The sequence below is a fragment of the Vanellus vanellus genome, assembly GCF_965231255.1.
Source record: "Vanellus vanellus genome assembly, chromosome: 5".
In the NCBI taxonomy this organism is placed as follows: domain Eukaryota; kingdom Metazoa; phylum Chordata; class Aves; order Charadriiformes; family Charadriidae; genus Vanellus; species Vanellus vanellus.
In genome coordinates this window covers 45,379,341-45,396,052 of record NC_138910.1, presented here as the reverse complement: position 1 = coordinate 45,396,052, position 16,712 = coordinate 45,379,341, and the positions used below count along the sequence as shown (strand labels likewise).

At 40.0% G+C, this 16,712-nt stretch overlaps 1 protein-coding gene across 1 annotated transcript in view; it reads right to left on the bottom strand.

Moving 5' to 3' along the window:
* PCNT (pericentrin) overlaps positions 1–16,712 on the bottom strand; it is a 103,702-nt gene that overhangs the window by 48,722 nt on the left and 38,268 nt on the right. Inside the window, 9 exon segments of the mRNA XM_082483808.1 lie at positions 2,382–2,525; positions 3,589–3,751; positions 5,219–5,427; positions 5,902–6,116; positions 6,885–7,036; positions 9,572–9,718; positions 12,355–12,519; positions 14,488–14,721; positions 15,818–16,394. Coding sequence (XP_082339934.1) covers positions 2,382–2,525; positions 3,589–3,751; positions 5,219–5,427; positions 5,902–6,116; positions 6,885–7,036; positions 9,572–9,718; positions 12,355–12,519; positions 14,488–14,721; positions 15,818–16,394 — 2,006 coding nt within the window.

The window sequence follows — 16,712 nt, the reverse complement described above, 5'->3', positions numbered from 1 at the left end:
AAGGTCAGGTTGGACGGGGCTTTGAGCAACTTGATCTAGTTGCTGGTGAAAGGACTGGAAGGAGTGTCCTGTAAGGAGCATCTAAGGATTTTGCATTTGTCTAGTTTGGAGAAAAGGAGGCTGAGGGGTGACCTCATTTCTCTCTACAGCTTCCTGAACAGTGGAAGTGGAGAGGGAGGTGCTGAGCTCTTCTTCCTGGGATCCAGTGATAGGATGCTTGCGAATGGTTCAAAAGTGCACCAGGAGAGGTTCAGACTGGACATTAGGAAGCATTTCTATACCAAGAGGGTGGTGAAACACTGGAACAGGCTTCCCAGAGAGGTGGTTGATGCCCCAAGACTGTCAGTGTTTAAGAGGCATTTGGACAATGCCCTTAAGAACGTGCTTTAATTTTTGGTCAGTCCTGAGGAGGTCAGGAAGTTGGACTAGATGATCATTATAGGACCCTTCCAACTGAAAAAGTTCTATTCTATTCTAGTTGAAAATGTCCTTGCAGGTGGGACCCCACTGCAGGAAGGTTGGACTAGATGACCTTTAAAGGTTCCTTCCAACCCAAACCATTCTATGATTCTATGTACAACACAAGTATTTTGATTGCACTGTATTTGAAAGGTTGAGTGCAGAGTCAAAAGGAAGAACACAGAAGATGGTGGCCCACAAGAGCAGGACAACGGTGAAATCAAGAGTCAGAAGAGACATGAAGAGCAGCAAGGTGAAGAGAAGAAGAGAAGATGAGGAGGGGGAAGAGGTGAGAGGCAGACAAGAGTTGCAGAGGAATGATACAGTAGAGCTGAAAGCCAGGCAGGAGTCTACAACAGAAGCTCCTGAGAAGTGGACACATAATTGCAACACACAGACTGCGTCCAGTCAAACAACCCTATAGAATTTGTATCCATACCCTGAAACTTAGAGTCTTTACATTCCTCTACTACAACAATGGAGAAATCCACTAGAAAACCGTTTCTTGCTGTCTTTACTTCTGACCTAAGCATGCACTATGTACAACTACCTGTTATGTAGTCTGCTCAGGCAGTAAAGATCTATGCAACATAGCTGAAGAAGGCACTGGTGACATAGCTGAGGGTAGCGTAACGTTGTCATTAGCAGAAATGGAAAGGCAGTGATGCCACATAATAAAATTTCTCCTGGAAGATGATACAGAGAAATTCACTTACAGAACTGCTAGAATAGCATTAAGGCTTTAAATTCAAGATGTCAAAACTATATAAGGCTATTTAAATGATTCACAGATTCATCATTAAGAACCAGCATAACCTAGTCTTGAGTTCCTACACAGTGAAAGTCACATAACATCTCTGAATCTTCTTCTGTGAATCAAAAAAATATCTCACATGTAAGCCAGCTATATTACACTGTGGTTCTTCACGGTCTTTATTAAATCACTGCTGTCACTGTTAAAATGTGTGCTCCTTCATTTGCGGTATGAGTTATCACAGCCCCAACTTCCACTCACTGAATGTTACTAGACTCCATCCAGTATGTTGAAGAGTCCCCCTTTATCCTACTCCAGTTCCCTACACAAGCTCCCGGTAGTTAGCTTACATCATATCACATACTCTGTGGGGCTGAAGGAGTGATGGAGTCAGGGAAGGAGTTATGTAGACTGCTTATTTGTACCTACCCCCAATATGGGGTTTGATTTGATATTTCAGTGGCTGTCTTTGGCTTGCAGTCAGTCACTCTTTATATAAAAGTTTAAGATACTAGCCTCACCTTATCCTCTCCAACAACACTACCTTATTCAGTGTTTTCAACCCATGTACTTTCCTTTAAAAACTTAAACAGACTTTGAGCTTGATCGTTAAAATCTTTCCACAGTCACCCTTACTGATTATGTATGTGTGTTTTGACAAGGCTGGGGAGCAGGGGAAAAGCTTATGTATGAAACTAAGTACACATCATCACCACAATTCTTTCATAATTTAAATAATCTTCCAGAAGTATTTTATTCCTTCTGTGATAATTAAACTATCTCCTTAGTCCTGGAAGCAGGCAAAAGCCTTGAAGCTCCAACTCTTCTCTTGGACTGCAGGGTCAAATAACCAGCATTTCAGTTATTAACTAGGTGCTAATTACCTGTTGGAGCTAACTACCTGTAGTTAATACATGCCTCTTATTTTCTCATACACCTTAAATTTCTAACTAAGCATAAGACTACAGCAGTACTCTTCACTAGCAGTATTATCATCTTATAAGCAAAGAACCAGCTGCTTTGTTTCATTATCCGCTAACCTCTGTACCAGACTGAGCTGCTCACCAGGTCATCAAATCAAAGACTGGTATGTTACAGAAACACATTGCAGGTGCCCTGACTAGAGACAATCTTGTTTTCCACTAATAGTGTCATACCAACTCCTCACCAAGAATTGCTTGTTCTTGGGTTAGTTCCTGGAAGCGTTCACGCATGTTCTCCAGCTCCACAACAAGGCGTCGTTCAGATTCCTCTTTCAGATTCAAGGCCTCTTCCAATGCAGCTTTTTCTGCAACATAGCCTTCAATAATGCCTAAAATCCCAAGTCAAAGTGCAAATAAAGCAATAAACTCATCTATTGGAAAAAAGTATCTTGAAAACATAAGTAAGCAATTTTTTGCAAACAATTGAAGGTGACATAGAAAGGAAGAATTGCAAGATGACTTAAATTTACACTCTAGCTAGGCTTTTTGAAGTATCTTAAGAAATAAAATGTACCAGTTAATGTACTCTTTATGAGGCTGCCATGTCACAAAATGCTTCAAACATTTAGAACGTATATGGGGATCGTTAAGCCTTGATGGCCTGACATCACCTCACAATATAGGACAGCCTGACACACACTCTGCCGGGCACTGAGTTTCAAAGAAACAGAAGCTCCAGAAAGTAAGATCAAGTGTTAGATTCAGAGCCCAAAAAACCCAGGAATGATTCACAGAAAGGAAGGAAATAGGATTTTGGAAATAAGCCTAAAGGAGTATGATGGAGAAGAAGAATGGAAAGGGAGAGAAGCTCAGCTTGAAGGACGCGGAAACCCTCAAAGATTCTGCTACATAAAGGCAAAAACCTCAAGTTGTAATCTTCACAAGGGGGAACTAGACTGACAATATGTAGTTTGTGATAGCGTCGAGATCAACAGCCTCAGCCTTTCTGTCACTTCTTACAGAATCTCTTTATGTCTGCACTACCATCAAACATTGCTCTAGTTCATGCTGAACCCTTCCAAAGTCAGACAGGTGGGCTGGTTTACACTGGGAGCATGTCTTATTTTCAACAATCCAAGCTCCCATGTTTAGACATGCAGGAATGCAAACCACTGTCTTAAAAATTATGGTATTTTTCACACGCAGTCAATGTGTGAGTATAGCACTAAGCACTGTGACACTTGCCCCAGGGAAACACATGGAGAGAATTAAGTAGTAATATGCAAGAGAAGACCCATGCTTCAAGTAATTTAGTAATCTGAAATGCAGAAAATGGATTATAGACAGGCAAATCAACAACAAAAGACCCCAAAAGCATATCACAGATATCTGGAGGATTGAGCTATGAATAAATGACACTGACATCTCTTCATACTGGTTTCATTTTCTTACCCTCTGCTTTATGAAGCTCTAGTGCCAGTTGATTCTTGGCCTCACTTTCCTCGCTGAGGCACTCCATTAGCTCCTGGTGCTGACTAACCACTTGGGCAGTTTCCCGATTTCGTCGACTGAATTCTTCTTCAAATTGCGCATGGTTTTCATGCATTTTCTCCAGCTGAAAGTAAAAAATTTCCCTATGCACCAGATCTTGGACGCACATGCAATGTAACAATACTACAGACATTTAAATAAAAACCCTCTCAATAACATCTATGCATAAAGGGCCAGGTTTTGAAGTTTCATTTCAGTACTAGGTTGACTTGGCCCAAAATCCCTGGACACTTTGGTGAATCCCTGTATTCACATACTTGTATTTTTGCCACAAATCTTCTTTAGGGACGTAAGTTTCTTTAGTGTGCAGAAAAAGAGATACCTCCCTGTTGGCTAAACTGCTCAGCTTGACAATTCCTGAGCCACTTGAAATTCAAAGCATCTTTGCACTTAAATTCTTCAAGAGATTCAGGCATGTCTATCAGACAGCGAAGACAATATAACCTCAGGTTTCCAAGGTATGGCACCAGTTCTCTGAGACTATATATCTTGCATTCCTACATGCAATGTCTCAAGTTCAAAGGAAAATAATAGAGCAACCCCATTCCCATTTAGTTTATATTTAGCTTATACTGGTGGATAGGACATTTCACAGACAGAAGCAAAATATGCTTGAATGCAGCTGATGAAGGTGACATAGAATCTAGATCTGCCATGGCTTGGGCAAGTGCTTTAACCACAAATTAGGTAGTGGAACCAGCATCAGTACCCCAAAAGTACAAATTTAAGCACTTCATTCTAGGAGGGATTTTTTTTTTTTTTTTTTTAAGATGGTGAATATACATTTCACACAGATGCTTATCTCTGGGTTGCACAAACTACCTGATGAGAAAATGCATTTCAGATATATTCCTTCCCCTCACGTCTTCTCTTGTTAGGGGTTTCCTTACTCAACAAAGTAATTAACTGTAGCACTAAATTCAATCTTCTAAATGTATACTGTACTTGACCATCTACCTCAGATTTACAACTTCTCTTCCCAAAGCTGAATGTCTAGACACTGCAAAACTCAGTATGAAAATACTCAAATTCTTTTGTAATACTGAGTCCAGCTCCTTTTATCATAATTAAGCAGTATATTACAAGGATGTTTGCTTCTTGCTATCTATATATCCCCAAAACACTTTAACATTGAACCTGCCTGTCAGTGTTGAAGAAGCATGGTGTTAAGTATGATAAAAACCATTCAAAAACCCTTAACTCTTGGTCTCATGAAGTTACCAAATACATCTAAAAATCCCAGTTTAAATCTACTTAAGGCAACCAACTTACAGCCTTCCTACAGGATCTGATAGAACAAAAAAAAAGTAATTGAAGTCTCATTTATAAGAAATGATCAAATGAGGGCACAACCCTCATTATAAGGAACTCGGGATACACATCCCTCACTATACTGATAACTTGCCATGTATTCAGACAAAATCTGTTTGGTTTTAGTAGCCAATCCTACAGGCTGCTAAGTACACAAGCCTTAAAACAGCTTTCACATTTTCAGTATAATTATACATCTATACAGATTAAAAAGTTTTACTTGTTTAGATGATTCTGTAACCAGTTCCAGAAGTCTCTCCACTGCAGTGCGCAAGCGATGACACATTTTCAATACCATTTCTTCATTTTCACATGCCATTTCTGGCTTTGCAAAAACACTTTCACAGAAGTATTGGCTCAACTCTGACCCCTCGTCAGTCACTGGAGTTAACTGGTTGTCTTCTGTGACAGTTTCATCAAGTAGCTCGTCTACTGAAAAGAAGCAAGCTATTTAAAAACACAGAAAAAAGACAAAGAACTGGCCGCTCAGGTAACAACTGACATCAGACAGTGACATTGCTTGATCCTGAAGACTTACTACAAGGTAAGGACTTGTACACATCTATAACTCAATGTTGACAAATCAGGACAGTCTTTCATAACATTTGGAAATATTGTGCTATACATCAGGGCCTGAAACTCTGCATTCACCAAGTTCATCTTTCCTGCCCTATTATCCATTCAGCCTTTTCCAGCAACGTTTTAGTATTTGAACTGCTAAAGAATTAAATTGAAAGAACACTGATAGACACCATCTTAAGTGTGGAGCAATTTTGAAAGAGACACAGAAAACACTGCAACAAGAGATAGCGCCTTTCTGAACCTCATCCATATAAAAGGAAATGATCACGTGTTTTTCATGAACGTGAATTGACTACATCCAATTATGCAATTTGTACTCACCTTTTTCTAGGTGATGCTTTTCTTTGGCTTTGAAATACTGCATGAATCCTATTTCTTCCATAATGCTGTGACTTTCTCTAGAATCTCCAGAAGCCATACTGTCATCAAGGCAAAGACCAATCTTGCTACAGATAAGATCCTCAATAGCTATTGTGGCCTTCACCAACTCCATAAACAATTTCAAAAGATGTTGATAAGATTCCTGCAGTTTTTTCCTACAACAAAAGCGTATCGAATGCTTCAAAAATGTATGCACTTGATTTAGAAGACACTCTGAACCTACTGAAAAACTGACAGCCTAAAATGGATATCTTGCCATCATCTGACAGTGACCAGTGAAGATGATTCAGATGACTCCTAAAAAACCAAGGCCATTTTCACAGAGCAGGTTCAGCAAAAAAACCTTTGTCTTCTCCAGAGTTAGATGGAGATATCATATCGCAGTCACAAGCATTTTAGGCTTCCACATCTCTGGAAGCACCAGTAGGGAGAACGCATCTACTGCTATAGTATCTGTGACATCAAAATAACTAGGGGTGTCCTGGCAGAGTAAACAACAAAAATTATAATTATGAAAACATTTTAGTTTTAAGAAAAACAGTAACCCAGTTTCTTAAAGGTGAGAGAGGGAACTCTTCTAGAAGCTTATTCAGCATGATAGCTTCTCTAACCCACAAGAGGCTTTCTCCATTTCCTAGCTTTTTCCAAGATTATAGACAGTGGAAACCCCAAAAAAAAGTCTCCATCAGACCACAAGAAACAAAAGGAAGAAAGAAAACAAAACAACGTGCTCTCCATAGCAACATAGATTGGTAATTTAAAAAAAAACACAAACTTGCAAATAAAACCTATATATCATTATCCTACATTATTCATTTGAAGTGGCTTAATTTTCCCTAGTTATAGATTTCTTTATGAAAATTGAGAAAACAAGCAAACAAAAACTCAACCACTAGGCGTTATGTAACCCAAGATGTACAAACCTTTCATCCTTGGACTGTTCAAGATCATATCTCAATATGGCTACCAAATTCCCTCCTTCTTGGTTTTCTCTATCCCGCCGCTGAAGGAGCGTCTCCAGTTCAGAGCTGGTCTCCTCTATTTCATGGTTTAAAGACTCCACTTTCTTTTCCAGCTGTGGAAAATACAGTAACAATGCAACAAAGTCAATCATTTTGCCTAAACTATGAAATTCACCCCACGGCCTTCCCCTTCATCATTTCATATATATTCATATAATCCTTGTCTGCTGTTACACAAACTTGTATCTAAATGTACTAGAAATGAAGGACAGCAGAAAGACTAAAAATGAATGCTTATTTTTTTAGTTCTCTTTTCTAACGTTGATTTAGCTTCAGGGAGCTGCCTCACTTGCATTCTGACTCAGTGCATACAAGCAATGCAAAAAGCTTGCAAAAACTTTCTGTCATACTTTAGTTTGCTTTTATTGTTATGCCTCAAAGACACAAAGCAGCGTCCTAGAATAAATTTTGACACTGTAGCACACAAATCCAAACAGCAACCTGATCCAGTATCATCAGTGCTGGCTAACTTTCTTCTTTGCTTTATAAGCTCTGCCTGAAAACAAGTTTCTAGAAAAATGTTTTATCTCCTCATAGTTATATGTTCAGATGACACCTCCATCCGACTAAAATATATATATATAAAAATACATGTATGTATGTATGTATGTATATACCCACCCCGATCCCCAGATTTTGCTGCCAAACAAATCAGTACTTTTCATGCAGGATTTGATGAGGGGTGAGAAAGTTGGCACAAGAGTAGAATGCTTTTCCAGCAGGAGAAATTCTTATTGTTACTCCCAGTTCTTCCACTAAACATAAAGGCCTAACAGAACAGTCTAATATAGAATCATAGAATTGCTGAGGTTGGAAGGGACCTTTAAGATCATCAAGTCCAACCATTAGCCTACCCTGACAAAACCACTTCTAAACCATGTCCCTAAGTACCACATCTACCCTTTTTTTAAACACGTCCAGGGATGGTGAATCCACCACCTCCCTGGGCAGCCTATCCCAATGTTTAATAACCCTTTCAGTGAAAAAATGCTTCCTAATATCCAATCTAAACCTGCCCTGACATAACTTGAACTCATTTCCTCTCGTCCTATCACTTGTCACCAGGGAGACGAGGTCAGCCCCCACCTCTCTACAACCTTTCAGGCAGTTGTAGAGGGTAGTAAGGTTCCCCCTCAGCCTCCTCCAGGCTAAACAACCACAGTTCCCTCAGTCGTTCCTCATAAGGTTTGTCCTCCAGACCCTTCACCAGCTTTGCAGCCCTTCTCTGGACACGCTCCAACACCTCAATGTCCTTCTTGTAGTGAGGGGCCCCAAAATTGAACACAGTACTCGAGGTGGAGCCTCACCAGTGCCGAGTACAGGGGGATGATTACTTCCCTAGTTCGGCTCACCACACTATTCCTGATGCAGGCCAGGATGGTGTTGGCCTTCTTGGCTGCCTGGGCACACTGCTGGCTCATGCTCAGCCGGCTGTCCACCAACACCCCCAGGTCCTTTTCTGCCAGGCAGCTTTCGAGCCACTCCGCCCCCAGTCTGTAGCACTGCATGGGGTTGTTGTGACCCATGTGCAGGGCCCAGCACTTACCCTTGTTGAACCTCATACCATTGGCCTCAGCCCATCGGTCCAGCCTGTCCAAATCCCTCTGCAGAGCCATCCTACCCTCAAGCAGATCAACACGCCCACCTAGCTTTGTGTCATCTGTGAACTTACTGAGAGCGCATTTGATCCCCTCATCCAGATAATTGACAAAGATATTAAAGAGAACTGGCCCCAGCACCGAGCCCTGAGGGACACCACTTGTGACCAGACACCAACTGGATTTAACTCGATTCACCACCACTCTCGGGGCACGGCCATCCAGCCAGTTTTTTACCCAGCAAAGAGTACACCTGTCCAGGCCATGAGCAGCTGGTTTCCCCATATACCAGATTTACATTTTGGTCAGAGCTTCCTGAATTGTGAGAGAAGATATTAATGTTGTATTTAATTTTATCTTCTTTTTTGAAAACTCAAAGCTATAATTTTAATCATTGAAAGAGAACTTGATATTTCTAAACTTCCTAATTAAAACAGATACCTTTTTTTTTTTTTCAAGCTGTTCCTCTCTCTCTAAAGCTTTCTGGGTAACCTAGATTCAACTTAGATATTTGCTCTACAGGAGGCATAAAATTTTGGTTTGTTTGACAAATGAATATTATCTTTGCCACTTCTGGATCCAAACTTCCCATTTCCCTGTGTTACTTTCCCTGAGCTATAGGTCAGTTGGTCTAACAAAAGCTACTAGAGCACTATTTTCTTGATTAAAAAACATGATAGATACAGATAGCATCAATACACAGACAACAAAAAGGCAAACATCCAACCTTCTTGTATAAAGCATTGTTAATCTCCCTGAGAAATGGATGAAGACCAGTTTTAAAGCTGATACCCAGTTTCAACTTCCAAGTTACTGCTGTAGTGCTCCAACTAAGAGACAGAGCCCATCATATTTTACCTCTTGAAAACTCATGATCACAAGAATTATACACAGTCCCTCTATACACATCTTGAAAAAGGTGAGAGCACAGTGCTAAAATACAACCACAAAAGCACATTTAAACCTAGTTTAAAAATATTTTCCACGCACCTGGATAATTATTGCTGCTTTTTCCTGCAGTTGGGCTGACAGCATTTCCTGCTCCTTTTGGTGAGCAGCCTGTGCCTTCTCCCTCTCCTGAACCAGCATGTGCTCTTTGTCATGTAGTGATGCCTTTTTTTCAAGTTCAAATTCGTCCTGCATGAGTCACATATACTTTGATTTACGGGGGGGGGGGGGGGGGGGGGGGACATGACAAAAAACAAACACCACCCCAAAAAAACTCGCAACCAAACACCCTCCTCCCCTTTCTTTTTTTCTTCTTCACCTTACCTCTCTGGTTAACTAGCAGTAACTTACATATTTAACACCCCCAATCAACAAAATTATGCCAAAATTATGATTTAAAAATAGTTAAGTAGGTAAATGAACTACCTGAATATGCTCATCAAGATCTAGGTCATTTCAGACTGCTGAGATAGTGATGAGGAACAGAAAACAGATGGACAAGTCAGGACAGAGACAGAGAGAAGCCACTTTCAGCAACTGCAAGTAGCACACCACGCATAGTACCAAGTTCCACACAGGAGGAGTGATTTACCAGAACAAATTGAGAGTCTACAAGTTAAATTTACATGGCTAAATGACCGAGAAGCTATTAAATTGGACCTCCCCTCAGAGTGATCTAAAGCATTCTAAATGAAGGGATTATTAGATATCTCCCACTCCTATATCAGGAAATAAAGGAGGTAGAACAAGGTCCTGGGATCCCTTCCCAAAGAGGCTAAAAGGAAGCACTCGTTTCTGCAACACTAGAACTGGGAAGTAAGTCTTCCTGAGCACAGTACAAAAAAAAAAAAAAACGTGCAATTTGATCTATGAAAAACAATACACTCCAAGGCCATAGCTGCCTATTTTTTTATTCGTAAGTCAAGAAAACAATTTTTCCCCAAAGCATGAAATAAGACTTCAGAGCAGAACATATATAGTCATCTGAGTCTGAGCTGTCCTGGATCCTTTGTGGAAGACTCAGCCAGTCCTTGCACTGAGTAGAATAACCCATCCATCACCAGCTCCTCAGGTGAGGCCTGCTTGCTGCTCGATGAGACCACAAGGCCTGACATCCCAGCCAAGTCCAAGACCAATACTGACACTTGGGCAGTACCAATACCAATGCCTACCAAGAATCCACAAGGCAGATCAAGGCAGAAGAGCCAAGTCTGCGCAGAATTATAGACTCAAACAGTTAGCAAGATAAAAATGAACAGACACAAAGGAGTATGAGGACTTTCCTTGACCAGTACAGTAAACTTGTGGACTGTCTCTGAAACAGCCTGCCTATTCTTTTTAGAAGCAGTGCATCCACTAAAAGAGTATGTCAGACTATACAAAGGGATTCTAAATACCCTAAAATCTGCTAGGGGAGGTTGGGGAAAGAAAGCAAGGAAACTAACTGGCATGAAGACAACTGCATAAATGAGTACAGGGGAAGAAGGAAGGGGAATGCTAATTGTAAAAACCTGTATCAGACCATGATGCAGCTCAGCCTGACACTGCAAAGAGATCCAGCCAGTCTCCTTGGGACAAAACACCAGTCATCAAGGTAATGAGAGAAAACAAAAGAACAGAGACATCTGTACTAGCAGCAGAAATACACCTGGCAAAATTTCAACAAAAAGAGATGTTTCTGGTGCCCCAAATGATACTCAGTAACTAAAGCGCCTAGGCAGCACAAGTGAGAGAAAAGGAGGAATCACTTTTGGAGTATATGTGTAACAGTCAGTCCAGTCCCAGTTTCTGCGGACTGAAGGCTGGGGTTCAGCTGAGGACAGCATTGCCAAATGTACCTCCAGCAGCTTTTCAGTATACACTTGTGTTCTCTGTTTCAGAAGACAGCTGTGGCAGAAGAAGAGAGGTCAAAGAATGACCAGGACTCCACAGTCCACAGTGAGCAAGAGGCAGAAAATAGGAGAAATTTTCTGCAGATCTGCAGCATCCAGTTCTAGAGGTTTGTGCAACTGTTAGGAATGGCCCCACCTCAGGTTGGAACACTGACAGGAACAGTAAGGATTTGTTGCAATGTCCCAGGGAGAAGCAAATAAAGAGATGGTAGTTCATCTAATCTAAGTTATTGGTGCTCAACAAGTTAAGCTCACTACATGCTCAGTACAGTGATAACACTGAGATGAAGGTAAGCACTGCTCTCAGTGTGTTGGTGAGTTTCCCTCTGTCTTCTGATACAGTATGTGCCTTCTCCATTCGTTTAATAGCTCTACATGTGCTTGCCACCTAACCAATGAAGACATATTGCACAAGGCTCAGAAGATGATAAGCAAATTACAACATTGTACAAGGCCAAACAAAGATAATTTTCAGGGATAAAAATCTTGAAGATGTTCATCAAGATGAAAGTCTGGAACTCAAATGATGAACCCAAGAAAGCAGAAAGTAAGAACAAGTACCAAACTATCTCATGCACAGACTTGGTAAAAGCTTAGATAACGCTGAATGTTTTTTGCCATTTATACACAAATGCAGTAGACAAGGGATGATAGGCCAAGGGCACAGTCTCTGCAGACACCAAGAAGAAAAAGTTTCAAATTATAAACTGAGCATAAATGTATGCAAGGACTGTTACTTAGAGCAAATACTTAAAACTGATCTTTTGTTTTGTTTTGTTTGAAGGACATCACATCCAATCCAGGATTTTAAAGGCAACCCTGCAGTACGTATCATGACAGCTTACAGAACACCGCATTGTTTCCAAAGCCGCTTTTTCAGAAAAACATGCTACCACAGTGCAAGCTCTGAAGTTCATTTTAATCAGACCCTACCTTCAGCTGTGCAATCTGCTGTTCAAGCAGTACCTCTGACTGACACTTCAGCAGCTCAATCTCTTCCTGAAACTGAAGCTGTTGTTTCAATTTTACCTCCTCAAATTGAGCCAGAAGAGCTGTTCGCACAGTTTCTACTTCAGAGGCCGATGCAGAAGCATACATCTGCAGACAAGTAATATAAAATATTTTAGCCACAGTGCTGTAATTAAGGAAAAAATAATACCAAAACAAAACTATCAAGCTCAGCCAAATTCTTAAGAGCTTTTCACAACAGTTCTCTCCAACCCTCAAGGTCATACAGCACTCCTATCTATCATCATGCTGACTATAGGAAAAAAAGCAAGTTGATAAAAATAGATAAGGAGCAACACGGCAATAGGTACCAAGTATCTCCCATATTCATGGGATCATCAGGTCAGACTAACAGAGAACTCCCTACTTGTTCTTTTCAACAGACATTTGTCTAAGAAAAATCAAAAGAAATAAGGAAGAAAGAACAGGAGAGAAACACAGGGAGAACATATTTTGTTAAGACGTGATTTGTCTTTTTCAAATAGGATTAAACATTATGCAGCTATACTTAATGTAATTATTCTATGAGATACAATAAAGAAGTCCATCAAAAATATCAGAGAAAGGTTTAGGGTTTTTTGTTCATGTGTTGGTGTTTTTCTCCTATTATCCTCTAAGAAGAGTCACTGTAGTCATCAGAATTGAGAGAAATCCTGTTTCTAGCATGAAGGGCTTAAAAATTCAAACATCATGAGAACTTCCCACAAAACTAACTTCCCAAGCAAGCTGTTTTTCCAACAATAAAGAGTTTGCAATGCACTCCAGCCAGCTTGAAACCAATACCAGCTCTAAGGCCTGAAAGTCCAAAAGAACACAGGGTATCTCCTCAAACCTAAATGTTTTTTGTGAGGTGCACCAAATAATACAAAGGTGCATCAGTGATTAAGGAGTTAATTAGCACACTATCTAACTTTCAAATTAGTAAGTGAAAAAGCAAAACAAGTTAAATTTTAGCAAAACCTATGTTGTTTGGTTATAGCTGCATAAAGCTCGTTTTGTTTGTGACTTCTCCAATAAGGGAAAAGTCGTAATCACTTGTGGCTGCTGCATCAACAGAAGTTGGATTGTATAAAAGACTGAATAAATAGAAGATCTTATTCCATGTCAATGTTTAAAGAGAACATAATGTAGATGACATTCACTGTAGCAGCCTTCACTGTAAAAGCAAACATTATCAAGCTGTCGTGGTTTGGCCTCAGCCAGCAACAAAGAACCACACAGCCACTCTCTCGACTCCCACAGCCGTGGGAAAAATCGGCAGAAAAAAGGCAAAACTCCTGGGTTGAAATAGTGTAATTTAACAGAACAGACAAAGGGAAGAAGAAAGAAAAACAGTAACACCGATAATGGAGCATAGCAGCACACCGCTGCGACCCGCCCCCGACTGGAGACTGCCGCCCCCTCGCCGGCTAGCGCCTCTTATAGCTGGGCATGGGTCACGTGGTATGGAATACCTGCCTCCCCTGCCGGCTCCTTGGGGAAATTAACCCCATCCTTGCTGGAACCAGGACACAAGCTTACATACAATCTCAACAAGAAATGGTAAGACTTTAAGGGCAACTGGGAAGATTTGAAACCTCACTGAGAAAACGTAATTGGAAAGATATTACCTACTATAATTTCTCTAAGAAAAGAAGAAAACAATGTTAGTAAAGTTTGTTCACTTATAAAAGCTTGAAGTGAGCAGTTACTTTCCACAAATGGTTAATGACCTAATTTATTACCTGTTAGTTTTCTATCAAAATGGCAGCTTTAAAATTTTGAATTAAATACAGCAGGAACTCAGAAGAAAGCAAGCCCACTTCCCCCCTCCCTCCACACCCCAATAAAGAGAACATTGCAAACATGTATTTATATTTAAAAAATCATATAAAACATATATGAATTCTTTTAAGTCCTTTTAGATAAAGCAAGGCTTAAAGGTGTTAACTTTGTCTCTTCTTATCTCCTGGCACTATTAAAACAATCTAAAAAGCATCTAGATATACAGCCTTACTTCCAAGGTTAATGAAATTGCATTTACTTGATGCTAGATTATTTTTGAGTTTAGGTACTGACCTTTTGCTCATGTTCGTGCTGTGATTTTAGTTTCCCCAGTTCTTCTTCCAGCTCCCTGGAGCATTCTTCCTTATGTTTCTTGATTTCTGCCTCATGAAGATCCTGAAGTTCTTGAAGTGCTTTTCTATGCTTTTGTTCCATATGCAATACTTCCTCACGTAATACATCCAGGGCTAGATGTTTTTCTTCTTCCAGCAACCTTCTTTGATTTTGAAGAGCAGTGTTCAGGTCATCCTGTATAAGAATTAAAAAAGGAGAGGAAAAAAGTAAGCACTACTATTTTTGTAACCCATTTGTAAACGACATGTCCTGCTGTACCAGAGCTTTTTAAGTAAATGGGAAGAATAATGCTTCATGAACGATGAGCACACATACATGTGCAAAATCTCTATATCATTGAAATCTATCCAGGAAAAGTTTTGTAAATCCCCTACTTTTTCGTCTATCCATTACAGCACTCCCACCAACACAATCTTCAACATTTTCTTTTTCAAGTTCTTACGCTCAAGAACAATCAAAATGCAGATTTAAGATTAGTTAGCAAAGATAGGACAGAAGAAAAATACCCACCTTTTCCCTCATAAGATCTTCCTATTAGCCTTTGTGGGCACAGAAACCACATATAATCATAAGTTTGGGAAGCGGACAAGTCTGAAAAGCAGTACATCTCTCTCCGGAAGGCTCTGAAGTTTTAGCAATGAGCTAAGCCTTCTTACCTCTTTGACTTGAAGAAGTCTTGGGATCATTTTTTCCCATCTGAACTCTGAAAGAGCTCACCCCTCTGCACTATCAAGAGTAAAGCTATGGACTTCTCTCAAAGTGCCTAAGACAAGGCCCACTCACCCACAACCTGCTCCCAAAACCCCACCTGGGACCTTTAGAAGTACCTTTCTTCTACTCTTCCCCTCGAGACTGTGCCACTAGGGAGGATCTTTGGGTTCCTAGAGATGTAGCTTAACAGAATTACATTTACTTTGTTCTAATCACTTCTAAAGAATTACATGGTAACTCTATCAGGCAGAGAAGCTCTAAGCCACAAAATGGATAACCTCCAATATGAATTATGTCAAAAATATTTACTTCATTTGTACCTTTTCCACAGACTGAGATAAAAAACTCATTAGTCTGAGCATTCAGGGTCGGGGGGTATGTCAGATGGACTTAATTTTCCATTTCAGTTTCCTATTTCAGCTCACAATATGGTGACACACCAGTGTTAGTGTTGGCACAAAGGAGGCTGTAGAAATAAACCCCAAGAACAAGAGAAAAGGTGATGCCAGACAGTGTGCCATGAAATTTCACCTTCTATGCCATTTTTTCTTTGGCTCACCTTATGAGCTGCTTCTGCTTCAACAGCCATGGCTTTAAGTTTTTCCATATGAACAGCAGCTAGCTCAATTTTCAAATTATTTTGGGAAAGCTGAAGTTCTTCAGCATGCTTTAATTTCAGCATCTCTATCTCCTGAGTCAAGTGTGCTTGATCCATTTTATCCTTTTCATGGAGTTGTTCTGTGTGCTGCAGCTGTAGTTTCTCAAGAGCCTGACTGTGTTCATCTCTTATATTCTGAATTTCAGATAGGTAGGATGACTCCAAGGAATCCAGATTTGATAAGTGTTTAGACTCCAGCTCATCAATATGTGCCTGATGCTTTGTCTGTAGTTCAGCAACACAAGCTTCAAGCTGATCCTGCTGTTTACTTTCTAGTGTAGATTTAAGTGTCTCAATTTCAGCTTGGTGTTTTGTCTGAAACTCTGCTTTAAGAGACAAAATTTGTTGCTTATGCTTCTCCTGTAACTGCTGACTTTGGAGTTCCAGCTCATCAACATGTTTCTTTTTCAGCTCTTGCAGAAGAATCTCTTGTTCAGTTGTGAATTTCTGAGTCATAGTTTTGTGTTCCTCCATAAACCTATATTATTTCCAAGAAAGTTAAGAGAACAGTGTCAAAAAGACAAAGATTTAAATAATAAACAAAAATCAAAGAAAAATAAGTAGGCCTTACTTAGCCTCCACAAATTTTACTTTAAGTTTCAAATACAGAACTAATTCAAAACAAGCCATGAAGATGATTTCATAGCCACATAATTAAAGGTTTATGCAATGTCACTTGGTAGTATCTTGTTATTACTAGGTAGACTGGAACCCCTATCAAATTATTCACTAATACCCGCAACACAAAAACATCGTTCTCTGTTTGAGAAAATACTGCCAAATGAGAACAGCTAGG